The sequence below is a fragment of the Pavona decussata genome, unplaced genomic scaffold (assembly GCF_977016875.1).
Source record: "Pavona decussata unplaced genomic scaffold, jaPavDecu1.1 SCAFFOLD_161, whole genome shotgun sequence".
Lineage (NCBI taxonomy): Eukaryota > Metazoa > Cnidaria > Anthozoa > Scleractinia > Agariciidae > Pavona > Pavona decussata.
In genome coordinates this window covers 767,343-785,257 of record NW_028145572.1, presented here as the reverse complement: position 1 = coordinate 785,257, position 17,915 = coordinate 767,343, and the positions used below count along the sequence as shown (strand labels likewise).

General features: G+C 36.4%; 1 protein-coding gene across 1 annotated transcript; it reads left to right on the top strand.

Moving 5' to 3' along the window:
- Nucleotides 1-22: 22 nt before the first annotated feature.
- On the top strand, nucleotides 23-17,114 carry LOC146464590 (uncharacterized). The gene is made up of 19 exons (XM_085129565.1): nucleotides 23-177; nucleotides 2,356-2,447; nucleotides 3,100-3,174; nucleotides 4,016-4,061; nucleotides 4,650-4,799; nucleotides 5,851-5,882; nucleotides 6,618-6,701; nucleotides 7,264-7,332; nucleotides 7,960-8,150; nucleotides 9,217-9,247; nucleotides 9,795-10,002; nucleotides 10,810-10,900; nucleotides 11,347-11,488; nucleotides 12,030-12,134; nucleotides 12,609-12,699; nucleotides 14,032-14,101; nucleotides 14,285-14,495; nucleotides 15,801-15,943; nucleotides 16,763-17,114. The coding sequence occupies exons 1-19, from the start codon at nucleotides 129-131 to the stop codon at nucleotides 16,962-16,964; spliced, it is 2,082 nt and encodes a 693-aa protein (XP_084985691.1). The 5' UTR covers nucleotides 23-128; the 3' UTR covers nucleotides 16,965-17,114.
- Nucleotides 17,115-17,915: the final 801 nt, after the last annotated feature.

Below are 17,915 nucleotides of genomic sequence, written 5' to 3'. Positions count from 1 at the left end.
TCGAGTCACGAGACTTTAAATTTCCCAGAATTCTGCATTCGCGCCAAAACTTTACACGTGAAAGTATGAAATATGGCGGATTTGTCTGCAGCAAAACGTTGAACCTGGGCATTTAGAACGTGAAAATTATGGGTCTGACAAAGAGCGAGGCTTTCGAAATCTTGGAGCTTCCTTTTGGTTTGTAATTTATTTCTTGATTCACTTGTTTTAATGCCCTAAAACCTTTTGTAACTTGTGATAAGCAAGTGACAGTATTTTGCGATGTACAACTCCAAGGAATTTGTTCTGAAGGAAAGAATCCGAATCATGTTTTTAAATTGATGCTCAGTGTGTAATCAATGATATTTTCCAGCTTGATATCGTTTCGTTTCTTTTACTCGGAAGTATTGTGAAATGACGTCTGACTCTTGGAGCCGCCACTGACTAAATAAGTCTCAATTGCGTGACGAAATTCGAAGCATTGTTCTGTCACTGGAATGGTGACGAAAAATACGTTATTTAGAAACTGAGACCATTACTGGCCACATTTAACGTGAAAGTTAAAGGTTGATTTCTTTTTGTTCAAAGTTTCAAGCTCTTTGGTTTCTGTTTTGACTGGTGTTCGTTTCAATTAAAACAATTTCTAAACAGGAAGTGTAGATCACCTTATATGGACAAGTTTCTTATTGCTTGACAATATAAACAACTTTCTCGCTAAGTTTATCAAAATTACCCTGCTTTTAAGTTCGGATGACCACAGAGCCATTTTTTGTTTATCAAGTGCTCAAATCAAATTATCAAAAAGTACATCTATATTGTAATTATTTGTATTATCTTTACAGTTGATTCTTTTGTGAACTTTTTGTTAAGGTATTCAGGAAAAAGTTAAAAATTTCCAGCTTGTACCTGATCTTTCATTGTAGCAAATAATACTTGCATTTCAGTAGAAAATGAATCCAACAAACATACATTCAAATTTCCTTCCAGTGAAAGTTTGTTATGATGTTACAAGATGTTTTAAAGGTTGCATGAAATTGTGTAATGTTGTGTATCATAACCGTATTCTGATATTGGTTTTATTCTAAAGCACCACAGTACCTCTTCTATTAGAAATCGAGGTTTAAAACTTGAAATAAGATATAAAAAAGTAAAAAGAACCGCACAAAAGTTCTACTCCTTGATGTTGGCCAATTAAGAATTTCATCCACAAACTTAAAACTTCAAATTGTCAATATTCAGTCTGTCTGGCTGAACCACAAATTGAAAGTGTCAGTCCCGATTAGGTTCAAAGACATTACTTTTTCAGTCGTGTTAGAAGCACTGAGAGAATGGTAATTTTAGTGCAAGACTTAATGACCAGGACTCAGTTGCTCAAAGGCCGATTAAGCTAATCCTGGATTAACAAGAATTTTGATTCGAGTTTAATTACTAAACAATAAAGATTTTTCAAAAAGACTTACGTCCCTCAGGTTTGACTTTGGCTTTTCTTCACCATCGGCTTAAAATTAGATTTTAAAAACATTTTTAACGAGCGAGAGAATCGTGGATTAGCGTTAATCGGCTTTCGAACAAACGGGGCCAGGAGGTTTCTCCAATTTATACTAAGTTAAGTAACAGGTTAGGCATTAGCCACCGTTCTGTTGCTTTTAACTTACACATTTTAGTCTTTGCATTGATGAAACATGTGTCCATGATGTTTTTTTTGTGAGAGTCCACTTAATACAGTCACCGGGGCAATACAGACAGTTTTGTGTGTCCATTTGGTGTCCATATTGACTGGGTTCCACTGTACTTTAGGATTTCATTGACAAATTCAAAAGTTAGAACCAAATGACATGAGTGAAGGTTTGTCTTTGGAGATAAAACAGCTAATTTATTCTTTAAGCCCTAAAAAATATCAACATGTATAATCTCATGTAGTAGCATACAGACCAATGAACCTCTTTTAAGGGTGGTGCCTCCTTTTGCTATTATGCATACTTCTGTTGATCTCAGGATGGTCTGAGAATCTCTGATTTCTTAGTGAAGATGCCTGTTAATTGGGCAGTTTTTGACTGTATGCGGGAAAAAGAAGATGTTAGCAAAGGCAATTCATTTCTCAGAGACAGTTAAGCTTCAATTTTGGGGGAAAATGTCATACATTGTTATATATTTTAACCCTTATTGGGGTTATCATTGTTTAATATGTCTAAAAATGCATGGTTACCTCCAGTTTTATTTTTGGATTCAATTAGCCCTTTCTAAACTCTGCTTTTTCTGTATCTTCATAAGCTGTGCACAAATATCTCTGTATTAGGAGGCACTATCACAGTAATATGTACATTGGCATGTTTAACAGGGCTGAGAATCTCTTCTTTTTTGCTGTGACTTGTTTAGGGGCAGGTCAAGACGAAATAAGATCCAGTTACAAACGTCTTGCTTTGAGGTGGCATCCTGACAAACATAACAACAGTGTGGAAGCAACTCAAGTAAGATCTAATTTCACTGAGTACTTACTTTTATTATGTTGCGTTTTCTATGTATCTTTTACGTGGCTCAATGAGAAAGGATATTGAAGAAAAAGAATATCAATTAGCAGCAGTGGAAAGAACTGTCCAACATATTCCATTTGAGTATTTACACTTCTAGTTTTTATTCAGTCTTAAAAGTGAGAACCACTTTGTACACCAAGCTAGCTAGACTGCCACAGGAAAGTATTACTTGTTATTGTAGCTTTGATATGAATGTTTACTCTTGGATTTCATCCATATGCTTATAAGATACACAACTTGATAAAAAAATTATAATAATAAAACTAATGTTGTCCAACGTTTCGATGGTACTTCCATCATCATCATCATCATCATCATCATTGTCAAAGTGACTGTTGGAATGATGGAAGTAACATCAAAATGTTGGACAGCATTAGTTTTAATTTTTCTACTGAAGTTTTTCAGTAAACCACTAGTCATACAACTTGAGATATGTTTTTATGGCAGCCAGTGGTCAAAGTTGTTTCCCAAAGTGCTTTATTGTCCAAGTATTAGTTTTCTTTTAAATTTTCATTTTGTTAATCCCCTTTTTGTTTATGACTACATGTAGGCAATATTTTCCATACTTACGGGTAATTATTTTATTTAGAAATTCCAAGAAGTGTCGTCAGCATACAAACGACTAACCAGTGAGGATTCGGATGATGAAATCAACTTGACTGCCGTAAGTACCTGCATTATTTGTAACCCTTTGAGCCCCAGTATCAACAGGTACGTGTTCTCCTCACTGTCCTTCTTATTTTTCTAATGAAACTAGTCAGGAGAATTTGTTAAAACATCAAGACCTTGTGTCTTTTGTGATCATTCCCTTTTTTCTCATGAGCTGAATGCCTCATCAGGTTGTGATATTGTGAGGAGAAATTGGATGCATGTCACTTTTTGTACTTAAGGACGGTGCTTACTTTTGTTACTACGCATACGTTCTGCGCATCTTGAGATACTCAGGTTTCCAGTGGGTGGTGACTACTAATACAGGGATATTTTTGCGTGGTTTAAATCTATGCGGAGAAAGCAGAACTTGGCAAGTGCTCTTGGTATTTAAAAAGAAAATTTGGGGTAACCATACATTTTTCAGAGACAACTGAAGCTTTAATTTGGAAAAAAAACTCCATACATTCCTTTATAATTTTATTTTACAGCTTTTTAGAATTATTGTTGCTTAATTATCTCTAAACAATACTTGGTTGCCCCCAATTTTCTTGTTGGATTCCAATACCTCTTGCTAAGATCTGCTTTTCCCGCATAGTCAAACACTGAGCAAAAATACTTCTGTATTAGTAGGCACCGTTCTTAAAGTGTTAATTTTCATGTCCGTTTAGCTTATCTGTAATATTGTAGCCGCTTTTTCAGAGATAAAAACAATTATTTTTCCTCTGGTTGTTATTAGGGTTTCTCCTGCAAGTTATGTTTGTTAACAGAATGATTTAAATTAAAGAAGAAACTAAGTTAGGACGAGTAAGAAGCAGCCATTCACAGTATATTCCATTTATCAATTTAACTTGCAGGCTGACATGTTTGACCTATTTGCCCACATTTTCTTCCACCGTAATGGTAAGTGAAATTTACTTCTGTATGTCACAAATAATTTTTTTACTGATTTAACTGACTGATACTGTTACTGTACAGGACTTCCATTGCCATTTTTATTTTTGTTCCATAATAAAATGAAAAACTGAAAAGCTCTTTCATGCACCCCCCCCCCCCCCCTCCCCCTCTTGAGGCCTACAATGTTTAGAAATAATAGTTAGATCTGTGGTGATTAAAACCTATAAGGAATGTGATTGAAATTATTGACCATGCCATGTTTAATCGATACTTGTACATGTTGTAAAGTTTGTGCTGGTCAGGAATGACAATCTTATCTGGTACAGCTACCAGGATTTTGGACAAGTCTTGTGGAAACAAATGCAGAGACACAAGAGGGAAATTGTTTTAAACTTGCCCCAGTATTCATGAAAGATATACTGGTATCATCTTAAAGTACCTCTTTTAGTTGTTAAAATTAGTCTAAGAGTGATTTGCAGTAGTTTTTCTGTATTCTAATGATCTTTTCGACAAGTGACAAAGTTAAGTGGAAGGTACCCTTCCAAATCCATTGTGTTCATATTTTTAGTAACAGCCATTGTTGTTTTTGTTTAGGAATGTTTAATTGCTGCCCTGGAATGTACGAATCGGATGACAGTTACTACAGTGATGATGACGATGACGAGGATGAAGTGGATGATGAAATTCTTCACAGTATAGCACGCAGTTTTAGGAGAAAATATGAAAGAAAAACAACTGATAAAGGTACTAGTGAGTGAGCTTGATAGTGTGTGATTTGTTGTAATCAGTGGTGCAGGTTTTAAACCAGAATGGTAATATACAGGGATTTCATTAAGGGCCAAGGTGTATAATAAACAACCAAATTTTGGTTCATTACCTGTTCAACCTAAATGTTGGCCAAGATAGTCTGAGTTTAATTAAACAACTTTGGGAACAAATCAAGTGGACACAAAATGGCTCTGTAGTATGACTTACAATGTACGTGTATGTAGTCCCTGTTTCACATGAATATGTCATTAGGGCCATTTATACGGGAGAAAATAAGACGCGTCTTATCTAAGACGCGTCTTAAATAAGACGCGAACTGTACCGTTTATACGATCGCGTCCTGCGTAAGACGCAAAAATCACGTGTAAACGACCTGCGTCTTATTTTTTATACAGCCTTGTTTACATGCGACGTTACCATTAGCAACCATGCTAATTAGCAATGATTTGCAACAAATTTTCATCTGTACCAATTGCGAAAGGATAAACGTTCAATGTAAACAAAAGTTACATCAGAAGTAACTAACGCCGGCGCCCGTAACACAATTGTCCAGCTCCTCGGCAAATGCCCTCTCTTTGCAAATAAGCAGAAACTCCTTCTCTTCCGAGGTAGTCCACGTATTTCTTTTTTGCTGCCAGTGTTGCTGGTGTTTTTGAACACTGCAAAGCGGACTGTGAACACTGCGAAGCCATTTTGCAGAGCTGAGAGCGGTCAGTGACGTATGTCGTGACGCGTCACTCGCTCTTACGCATGCTCATTTGTAGTCACGTCTTATTTAAGACACGTGTACCATTTATATGAGGAAGTTCACGTCTTATTTAAGACGCGACCAAGACAAGAACAGCTCAAGCTCCTGTTCCAGAGTTAGACGCGTCTTATTTTAGTCGCGTCTAAAATAAGACACGAACGCTTATTTTGTGCCGTTTATACGATCAGCTCGCGTCTTATTTAAGACGCGTCTAAGATAAGACGTGTCTTATTTTCTCCCGTATAAATGGCCCTATTGATCAATGTCTTTTGTTTATAGCCGGACGACCTGCTCATAACTTATCAGAGGCGGTAAGTTCTAGCGTGTAACACTCTTTTACACATGTTCTTGTTTCATCGGATTTAATTTATTAAGCATTGCTTTTTGACTTCCTATTCCTCATATAAAAAATTAAGTCACAAATTCAGTAACTCAATCAGTTTATCTTGTTTGCTTAAATCTTCTCCTGCATAAGAAAGATGTCTCCATGGGGGTTGGGGTACTAGCTTCTTGGGTGAGGAGGGTGAGGAGGGTGGGGAGGGGCACTGCCAAATAATAGTGATGGAGTTTCTCATCAGAAAGTTTTGTAGAGAACCCCTAAATTTCATGTTCACCTAAGAGGTACCAATTCTGATTACGACCCGAAAAGGTACCAAGATAACCCTCATGGTAGTCATTTCATAGTTAACACAATGAGCAGTACAAAACCACATATTTCATTCCCTAAAAGGTTTCAATAAACACCTCCTACTTTAATGGGGGAGTCCCCCTCCCCCCCCCCCCCCCCAACCAGTGTCTGGCTACCAGCATATTTCTCCATCTAGAAGTGATCTTATCCCCGGCTGAAATTCCAGCAGAAAACAAATACTTCAGCTAATTTTAAAGTGGCACAGTCTAAACGAGCCGGCTGGGTTTATTAATGAGTCTGTTGAGGTTTTTCTTAGCTTCATCCCTGAAAAGTTATCCTTTATCTGGATGTGAAAATCTAGCACATGAAAATTTTTTGATGGAAATCGTGTTTTGTTGCTATGGTGTTGAATCTACAGGAAGCCATGAAAAATGCAAATGAACTCATAGAAGAAGAAGAGAGAGACAGAAAAAAGGCCGAAAAGAGGAGAGCTAAAAAGAAGGTACAGTTTGAAATAATAATTATGTGTGTTTTTTTTTATTACATGGTTTTTGTGAGCCTTGTGTGAGTTGTCTGAAATAACTCTCTTAATTGCACTGGTATTTATATTATAACATATGAAAGTAAATTTGTGGAAAGAACACTTGTAATAAATTGTATTAAATAATATTCAAAGGTAGTTTTGCGCAACTATTTATGACTATAAAGGTAAGGGCTATTGAAATCCAATAAGAAAATTGGGGGTAACTATGCTTTTTTCAGAGATAATTAAGTATAAATTTGGAAATTCAATTCCGTACATTGTTTTGTATTAGTTTTTAAAAGATTTTTAGAATTTTTGTGCTTAATTATCTCTGAAAAATGCATGGTTACCCCCCTCCCCAATTTTCTTTTTAGATTTCAATAAACCTTGTCAAGATCTGCCTTTTCCACATGGCCATAAACTGCATAAAAATACCTCTGTATTAAGGCAACATACTATCTAAAACTGTCAAGAGCCATACTTCACCATACTTGGTAGATGCTTTTTGGTGATGCTGTTTAAATTTGTGTCTTAATGATAGAGAAACAAAGAAAGAAAAAAGGAAAAGGAACGGGAGAAAAAAGTAAAGGATGAAAAAGAAAATATACAGGTAACAGACAATTTTAACAGTCACAAGTTACAGTCTGCATTTACCAACAGATAGACATTCTATGTTTTGCACCTTTTTAGTCAGAGATTGAAAAGTATTTTATGTAGAAATTGTAGATTGTAGGGGTGTAACGTTGATACAGGAACGATAGTCTTGTAATTTCACTATTCCTCAGTTTGTTTTATGTGTGAGAGGAAGAAAAATGTGTGGACAAAAATATGAATGGGATTGTTGAATACTCAGAATGAAACAACTGAGGAATAGAGAAACTGTGAGACTGAGCATTCATGTATTGACATCACATCCCCTCTATCCCCAGTTCCCCTTCTCGCATGCTATTGTACCAAACCGGAAGTGGAATTTGATGCTTTTATGCACCTCAAACACAGGGAAGAAAAATTGATAAGAAACTTTCTTTGATTTTCATACGAGAACAACATGAAGATTTGAACTAGCAGTTTAAAGTTGTGTAACACAATGTAGCAAGTTTTGACATTATCTCACCAACGGACTGAAAAAATCCCATTAAATAAGTTAAGAAACATTTAAGAACTGATGTGTTTTCACTTTTGCTGAATACCTTAAGTTTATTATTTTGCTTCTCTTTTTTGCTTCTCTTTGTTTCAGCAAAAGAATAATAAAAAAGAAAATACTCCAGTTGGTAGTAAAGTACCAGCTAAAGATGTGGATAAAAAAAAGAATACAACAACCACAAGCAAAACTGTAAATAACAATACAAAATTATCAAGTGGTCTCAAAGAACACTGCGTCAATAGCACAAATGTACAAGGAAAAACAGAACAAAATACTACAAAAAGGTAGGTGGCCCATTCAGCCCTTTATTTCACCTTTGAATAAAGGCACTGCTACACCATGTATTATTTCTTTCAACTTATCTCGCCATTTTGTTGCGACACAAGTTGCATGTGGCTGCCTCATGGCCTAGTTCTGTGACATTTCATGAAATGAAAATGTCTTGTAATTTTTTGTTGCCACAAGCATTGCGAAAAGTAGCGGTCAGTTCTACTTTGTGCAACAGTGACTGCAACAGAAACTTTGTGAGGCGTGTTCATTGTAGGGCATGTTACACTACACAACGCTTTATGCAGCTTGTGTCGTTACGGCTCAACAGAATTGCGTGGCAAGTTGCAAGACCAATTGCCTTGTGTGAAAGCTTCTTAATACGTGAATGTGAAGTTCAGGCATTAATCCACCTTTGCCATTTTCACAGTTGTCAGTCATGAAAGTGGAATTATCAGGAAATGAAAACATCTGGCTCAGTTGGGTCAAAACGTCATGGTCGTCTTGTCACTACGATGGCCGGATTTTGATCGACTTAACAGGGGTCCAGGCTCAATGGTTTTCAAAGTCACCTTGTGACAACCAAAGATCTTTTCATTTTCCTTGTTCCACTCTCCTTGGTGATCAAAAAGGTTGCAGCTTGGAGTGTTGCTTTATCAGTTTCTGTTTTTTCACTGTCTATTGGTTTACCTCACATAACAGTATTCGTAATACTGACCTCCGAAGGTTAAAAACTCATTACTGATTATAGCATAATGTAACTTAATAAGTAAAGCACATGCTCTGATTGGCTTATTACCGTACATACAAGTCCTCAACAAAGGTTTCCCATACTGCACTGAGTAATGACTTCTTTCAGGCAAAAATCATGGCATTTTGAATGTCAAATCTATGGCACACTAATTTGACCTTTCAGGTAAAAGGTTGAAAAAAAATTACAGTCGTGCAATATATACATCTGTACGTACAATCAAAGCAACCATGTTTTTCAGTTAATTAGAAAAAGTCTTGAGTATTTTATTGTGGAAGAGTTTTATCAGTTTTCTTTTCTTATGATGAAATGTTTGCTAAATTTCTATTCAGGCATGAAGACGATGATTTATCAGGAGGAGAAGTGAGTCATTTATATTCTTTGTTTGTGTTCTATAAAAATCTTTTTAGGGAGGTTAATTTTGTATTTTTGGAAGGAAGGATGCTGTTGTAGCACTAAATGATTTCTTACATGTATTTATAAAATAATAGTAATCTTATGGTAATTTTTTATTAATTTACATTAAATTAATTTTTATGATTTTGGTAAATATTTTTTCAATGTTTAAACCTTCTTTGATATAAGTAAACGACACCTGTTCTTTTTTCACACCATCAAATTTTGGAAGTTTTGAGCAAAAAATTATTGTTATTGGCAAAAACAGTCCACATATTGTAAGGACTGTAATACAACTATTGTTAGTACAGTAAGTAGTGTTATTCTTAGTACTGCAAGGACAGAAAGCATTTAATGTAAACATAGTAAGAACTATAATTTATTGCACATAGTGTAAGTTGTGTTTACTATTGTATTTTGTGTGTCACGTAAAGCTAATAAAAATCTTAAATAAAAAAAATAAACATCAAATTTTAGATGCACATTTTCTACAATAATATTCTCTTTTTTTAAGGAACCAACATGGGATACATCCAGTGCTTTCTTTGCAAGAGCAGCTGGTCGTAATCCAGCGTCCGCTCCTGTCTCTAATCCAACAACAGTAAAAGCTAATACCCCTGTTAATAATGGCCAGAACTCACAAACAGTTAAGAATGGCTCCAGTCAACCACCACCAGGTGAACAAATTGACCCTGTGGTGTACCGCAGCAGACAAGTTGCAGGTTGGTGTGCCTGTGGATGTGTCAATCAGGCTAGCTTTTAATGGGCCATTTCCAAGTTGCTTTGAACCTTATTATGACTGCGAGTTTTGTTTTCATATGGATGAAAGCTAATTTTCATGATAAATACTATACACAAAGCCTTGCTTTCATATTGAGGTTCAAAGGAACTCGGTAATGGCCTATTGCAATGAAAGCTTTTGTATTTCAAGCCATGAAGGTTTAGTGGTTTAGTGGTCAGGACTGAATGATAAAATGATAGTGTGTGAAACCCTAGTTGTTTTTTTTTTTTACAAACCACTTGGCATATGACTGTTATCTACTGACAGCCCTCTTAAACTGTACTGGCAGTCAGTGACTTTGCACCTAGAGAAGATAATTTTCCACTTAGTTCACACTAATTTTCCCCAAGACCTCTCGGCTCATTCTGTCTACTCCTCCAACCTATTATTTTGCTTACTGTTGCAAAACATTTCGAGAGGACTGTGTTTGGGAGCATGTCTTTCCAGGCTTCTAATGTGATTTGACATCTTACAAAATTTCCCCGAAGGTAACTGCCATCTTGGACTTTTTTAACCGAACACAACCCACTGGCATGCATGATATGTTGGAGGATATGTTTATTTTGTAGTCCAAGACCTTTTACAGCAATCAAAACTGGAGCAATGTAAACTGTTAAGTGATCTGTTTTAGAAGATCTACATGCATAATCCAAAACCTGACACATATTTTAAAGTGTAGGTTGCCAGTGTCTGTGTGACTAAGATTGTTGTAAGATTTTTAACTTTTACACTGTATTTTCCTGCATAGTAAAAGGTAATGAGATGGCTAACCTTGGTAACTATCAAGCAGCTGTGGACTTGTTTACTGAAGCTATTAACCTGGATGCCAAGGACTTCAGGTTTGCTTCTGTGTTTGTGTTTCCAAAACAACACACTCAGTTTGAAGACCCATCTTTTGGGGCCATCTTTATGCTAGAGGAAGTGCAATTATTGTGTATAGCCAGAATGGCAGGGTGAAATACTCAGGGAAATTGGAGGGCATTCAAAGAATATGAAATTGCTCTCCAAAGGAAGGGATTGAGTCTATTGCAATGAAGCTCAACATACAGTTATGACTGTGCTTTGAATTATATATTGGTATGGCTGTCATTAGTCACCAGCAGCTGGCTATTGTGGCTAGCAACTACACAAGAATGGGTTACTTTCCTCCCAGAGTGGCTTCTCCAGTTAGTTTTCTATACTTTCTGATATCCTAAAAAAAGTATGTTTCCAGTATTTCTATTAGTTACAATAGCCATCTTTGTAGCTTGCCTTGGATTTACACAAATGTGTCATTTCTCCACAGATTCTTTGGAAACCGTTCTTACTGTTACGACAGAATGAGTCAATATGAAAAAGCGCTGCAGGATGCGGATGTTGCCATCTCGCTTGCTCCTGATTGGCCAAAGGGATATTTTAGACGTGGCAGAGCACTGTCAGGATTAAAGGTTCTTATTTTTAATTGTTATTGTGTTTTTTTAGGAAGAACCATGATTGAAGAGGTGTGGTGACCACAGTTAATTTGTACTTGGTAACAAATTTTAGTTTAGTTTGGTGGTGCCATTTCTTCTGTGTCATCAGCTTGTAAAGAATCTGCACTTACACTTCCATAGCAGTTTTTCCAATTTATTATTTACAGGGTAGGGCTGTCACTCAATACTGAGCATTTTAGACCACTCTAAAAAAAGTAATATTAAAAATAAAGAGGTCAGGTCAGATGTTAAAAATTGCGTTTTTAAATGCCGCAAGTGAACTGGACAGTACAATTTCCCTTGGGAGTTTGTTCCATTCTGAAACAATTATCGTCTTTGGATAGAAAGAGTACTTAAAATAAATTGTTGTAATCTCTTGTGGCTATCGGCTGCTTGTAAGCATACTCTTTGGAGCAAGCTGAGTACAAATGTTGTACTCAATGTTGTTCCTGATCATCAAGTACATTGTTGCTATAAATGAATCCCTTTTTTGATATATCCATTCCTTTCATTGCAGTTATATTCTGATGCAGAGAACAGCTTTGCTCAAGTGTTAAAACTGGATAAGCACTGTGAAGATGCTATGTTTGAACTGGCAAGGGTCAGAGTACAACAGCTAGAGGTATAAACTGAGCAGCTTTCTATAAACAGTTGTGATTTATATTTACACTTTTAGCCAGAAATTGAAAGTTGAGTGCCTATAAGAACTATCTCCCATAAAAGATTTAAAAGATTAGGTAGGCATCCAAGTATGGCTGCCTGGACACCCTTTTGGCTAAAACCTTGCTTATCTTAGTGTATTCCAAAGAAAACAGCAGAGTACCCTATCTGTGCAAATTTAATATGTGAATCTATACACACTGAATTTATTTTAGGATGCATAAATTTTACCTGTGTTTGCATGTGAATAGCATGACATGCTCATTTTGTACACCTGTTTGTTTCTCCTGTTTAATTTTTTTAGAATCTACTGTAGACTCAATTTTTTTTGTATTAAAAGTAAGAGTAAAATGTTTCACACATCTGTCTCTTTGATTTAAATGTTTTAGTTACTGGACTTTAATATTGTCTTTCTTACTGCTAATTTATTGTTCAGGAGATGGGATTTCCTCAGAATCAAAGTGAGGCAGCCATTCAAGCATATGGTACAGTACAGGCAGCTTTAGAGGCTCTGCTAGCTGGAAAAGGTAAGGAGGAAGAACTATTTAGGTGCAGCAACAGTCTTAGGGTGCATTTGATTGACCCCATTCTGGAATAGGAATACATTCAATGATGACAAGAAATCCCTCATCATTGGAGTTACTGGAGTACAAGATCGCTTTTAAATTACCATGTGTCAGCAAACGTTTGCCGAAATGTCTTTCTAAGGTTACTTAAAAAAAGAAATCTAACAGCTATTCTGCTTATTCTTATTCTGGAATACGGTCAATGCGCAGAATGTATGCACGGCGGCAAAAGGAGCAACTGCCCCTTAATAAAGATAAGTTTTATTTTAACTGCCGTGTTAATAACCACTAAAAACTTTTATTTTAACTGCCATGTTAATAACCACCAAACCCTGTTTTATTTTAACCACTGTATTAATAACCACCAAAAACTGTTTTATTTTAACCACTCTATTAATTACCACCAAAAACTGTTTTATTTTAACCGCCAAATTAACAACCACTAAAAACTATTTTATTTTAAAGTGTATATGAGACAAAATGTTTTATTAGCTTATTAGGAAGAACTTTCAAAATGATGAAGAATAGCATTTATTTTATTGCGATAGCATTCTTGGTTGCCGAGTTATTCAAGATTTAGGTTTATGCAAATTAGACAACTTTTGACGTCACAAAAATGAAGGGAAATCGCAAAATTTGGAATATCTACACAAATACTACATCTACAGGGTTGAAATTTTGTAGGGTTGATGTGCTGACAGAACTACACATTGTGATAGTGGCTATGATGTCACCATAGCAACGTACTCGTTACCAGACCTCTACCTTCCCAAAATGACAAATGCCTTATTTATTGCTCCTCAGTCAAACAGAATTTCTTATACTTGTGCTGCGTAATGTCCATATTCCCTCACACCCACTGAATAAACATCAAGAGCAAAAAGCGCTTCTTGGGAAGGGAAACTCTGATTTTATCCTTTGGATGGTGAGGGCCTGGAGCCCATTTTGTTGCCATGGAACTGTCATAGTGGATCATATCATGAAACTTTGTGATGAGATAACAACTCTACAAAGTTTCAGTTCTATACAGAAAAAGGCTTAAGAGATATTCCATTTTTTGTGATTTCCCTTCATTTTGTGTCAGTCTTGTGACGTCACAAGTTGTCTAATTTGCATAAGGCTAAATCTTGAATAACTTGGCAACCAAGAATGCTATCGCAATAAAATAAATGCCATTCTTCGTCATTTTGAAAGCTCTTCCTAATAAGCTAATAAAAGATTTTGTGTCATATACACTTAAACCGCCGTATTAATAACCACTAAAAACTGTAACTTTGTGTTATTTTTCTTTAGTGAATTTTCCAGTCTCAGCAGAAATATATGTTTCTGATGGAGAGGATGACCAACAAAAACGACATGCCAAGTAAGTTGTGAATTCTTAGACTTGTGTGAAAAACATTTATCTAGGGAAAAGAGCTAGACATTCACAGAGGCAATCTGGCCTCAGAAACAGAGTCATCCAGTCATTTTGGTGCCTTTAATTTGATAAAGAGTGCTACATCTGGTTGATTTCCTCTTGAATTTGATGTCTTTTCTTCCTTCTCAGACTAAGTGAAAATTTAAGCAATGGAGATGAACCTTGTCGTTCACTGTGGGTGGGAAACATCAACCCAGAAGAAGTGAGCGAGAGGCATTTACTGCAGCTGTTTAGCAGATGTGGCAGAGTCGACAATGTACGGATTCTCCCCAAAAGATTTTGTGCTTTTGTCAACTACGAAAAGGCAGAATCAGCAGCCATAGCACTTGAAAAATTACAGGTAGGTTGATGGGCGGGTGGATCATGTTCTGCCAGATGAAAATTATTAGGTTTTAAGAGCTTGATATGAGTAACTTTATTTCATCACAATTCTGCAACTATTTTATAGCACAAAATAAATACATTTGAGAGTTTTTGGGAAGCAGCAGTACAAAATCAGCATACTCACCCTTGATAATAGCTTTCCTAGTCTTCGCATCCATGTGCGCTGCAATGTCACCGGAGTTTGAAGATGAAAGGGAGGCTTGAATTAGCTGTTGTATACTGCAAGTTGTAAATTATTTTTGCATTCTGTGCATCCTTTTCAGTGTGCAACTGTGCAGCTAAAGTTGGACTAGTGTCTACTTCCTGCAGCAAAACCTAACCTACCAGTTGCTCAACAGAGCAATTGTTTTTTTGGGTGGTGGGTGGGGGGGGGGGGATGGCATGCTTTATTTGTAAACCTTGATAAATATTCTTGGCAGTGCATAATATGTAGGGTTTGTTACAGTACAAGTTTTTTTGTATGACCAACTGAGGGGGTAATATCCTATGTTTGTGATACACCTGTCCTCATTAAATGCTGGCAGGTGGCTAGAAAACTTACTTTGAATTTTGAGACACCTACTTTTTGATGAAAAGGCTAACATTCACTGATCTGCATAGTTTTATACCCCAGCTGCCTACTCTGAAACTATTTGAGAAACCTGGCTTAGTACATCACTTGTTGTAGTTGTGTGTACATGTGGACCCGTTCATATAAGGTTTTTCTATTTTCAATGGCATTTACTGTAAGTAAGGGAAGTGGTCAAAACTGCTATATTCGAAAAGGACACCAAATCACAAACTAGATGGTGGGCTCTTCCTGCACCTCACCTTCATCAACCTTAAAAGATGGTGCCTTTATTCCATAACCACCTCTCTATCCAGTAATAAAAAATTTATGAGATTCAAACTTTCCTTTTGATTTTGTTTGTCTAGCAATGCTGACTCTTTCTAGCTGGGTAATTCTGTGTCAACTTAAATAATTATTTTCAAGTCAACAAAATTTTGTAGGTAATAATAATAATATTAATAATAATAATAATAATAATAATAATAATAATAATAATAATAATAATAATAATAATAATAAAAGTCTTTATTTCCTCACAAGATAAAAAATACATATCTCTTGTCACAATATTTGAGTAAAAAGTACATACATCTACTTCATGAGACAGGTGGGGCTTTGATAACCAGCCCCTACCGCAGACAAGCTGGGTCCCCTCTGAACAAACTTGACATGACCAGTTCCCTAATAATTATTACTGAAATCTCTTTGCAGGCTTATGAGTTGGGAGGCGAGGCAATACTGCTGAGATACCCTAACAACACAGGATCCCCAGGAAGTCAAGCCGTCCATCCCAATATCAACCCTGTGACTCCTGTTAAAAAGAAGCCCCAAGAGGGGCTAGTGGGGTTTGAAAAGTAAATAAACAACCTAACAAACAAATAAATAAATATTGAGTAAGACAGCTTATGGGATTACAGTCCTGCTAGGATTAACAAGACTGTTGTCTAAGAAAAATTCCAAGGAGCCCACAAGACCAAAAGCTGAGAAGTTAGGAGGCCAACATGTGATGTGTTAGGTGCTGCTGCAAAAAATTGAGGTGCCCAGAGAATTTCTTGGGCGCCTCAGGCTACCGGGCTACTGTTAGGTAACAGCCTTGATTAGGAGGGGGGGGGGGGGGGTGGTTTAAGCTAAAATTGAATGAAATTTGAAGAGGTTTTTTAAAGAAGAGAGAGAAGAAAGGAAATGATTTTTGGAACACCAACAGACAGTTGATACCCACGCAAGAGCACCCCAGGTTGCTAGTGGGCTAACTTTGTGTCCGTCTATTGATTATTAACTACAAATTCTAATTTAAAAGCTTCACTAAATCTTCAATATTTCTTATTTCTCTTAATTTTACCAATCCTTGTAGAAAAACTATCTCCTCCCAACTATACCCAAAAATTCACAAAACACCCCACAACACAGATTCATGGGATGATGATAGAGTTTTCGGATTGCTTGAAACGTGAACAAGATATTGCCATTAAAGCCATGTCAAGTGGCGGAAAAATGGCGTTTAGGTGAAATCCCAAATTTTTGATTGATTTCCCTGTTAATTTGCTTGTTTGTGTTTTTTCCTTTTGACTATTGTCGTCTTTTTTAATGAACTATGTTTTGATTTTCAAATGCAAAGCTATTGTTCAGTGCTTTTAGATTGAAATGGTCTCACTGTGATGTCCGTCCTTTTTCAGGGATGTCAAATCAATGTCACAAAAGCTATCGGGCCCAGTGAATGGAGACGAGTGCTATTTCTGGCGCACGACAGGCTGTTATTTTGCAGAGAAATGTAGATTCAGACATGTTCCAGAGAATAAGGGCGTAGACTTGAAAAGAGTAGAGGCGAAATACGGAGGGAAGCTAAGGGTGACACCACCTAGCGAAAATAACAGATGACTTAACATAAACGGCATTGTGAACACCAACAGCTTAGCTGTTGTGATAAGATAAAAAAAATGACTCAACTATAAAGCAAAATTTATTGGACTACAAAAATTGTCAGATACAACTGATTGTTTAATTAAACGTTTATACGTTTTGGCTAGAGCTACTGTTGTTCTGAGTGTGTACTTCCTACTTGCTTTCTCTCCTCTCCCCTCCCCCCCCCCCCCACCCCCCCTTCCACCCCAGCACTTTTAATTTGAAGTACCTAATTACATTAAATTTTCGCAACACTTTAATTTCGCGATTTTCGAGATTTGAAAAATCGCAAAATTAAAGTGCCGCGAAAAATAAAGTTGACGCGCAAATTAAGGTTACCGTATACCTTAAGAGGTGTCTCGCGTCCAAGCGATGTAGCGCGTCAAATTAAAGCTTAGAGAGCTTGCTATCAAACTATACCAAGAATTTTCAAGTAAAATGAACTGTCGAATTTTTAGCGCTGTTTTCTCGAATCAATTTTTTCACTTGAATTGGGACACTTTAAAGAGCCAAAAAAGAGTTAACCGGATGCGCTACTGGTCCGCCGCTACATCGCTTGGACGCGAGAGGCCTTTCATTTTTTTCTTCAGACACCTTTAGAACGTTTCAGTAAATGGAGAAGGATCCTGATGAATATTGACTTACGAATAAGTACACATGTTAACTAGTATAAACATTAACAGCTTCCGAGAACTGTTTTGTCTTTGCTGTTGACAAAGTTAACTCGTTGTGTTTTAGTTAATGTTGACGTTTTTGAATAAAGTCGTTTTACCTAAATTCAAGAAATTTTAAATCACATTGTCAAGGAAATAACCAAACTTGTAACGTTGGTAAAATCGCGAAATTAAAGTGATTTTGGATACGACATTTTCGCAAAATCGCCAAATACAGTGCCGTGAAATTATACGACCTCCAAAACTGCGAAAT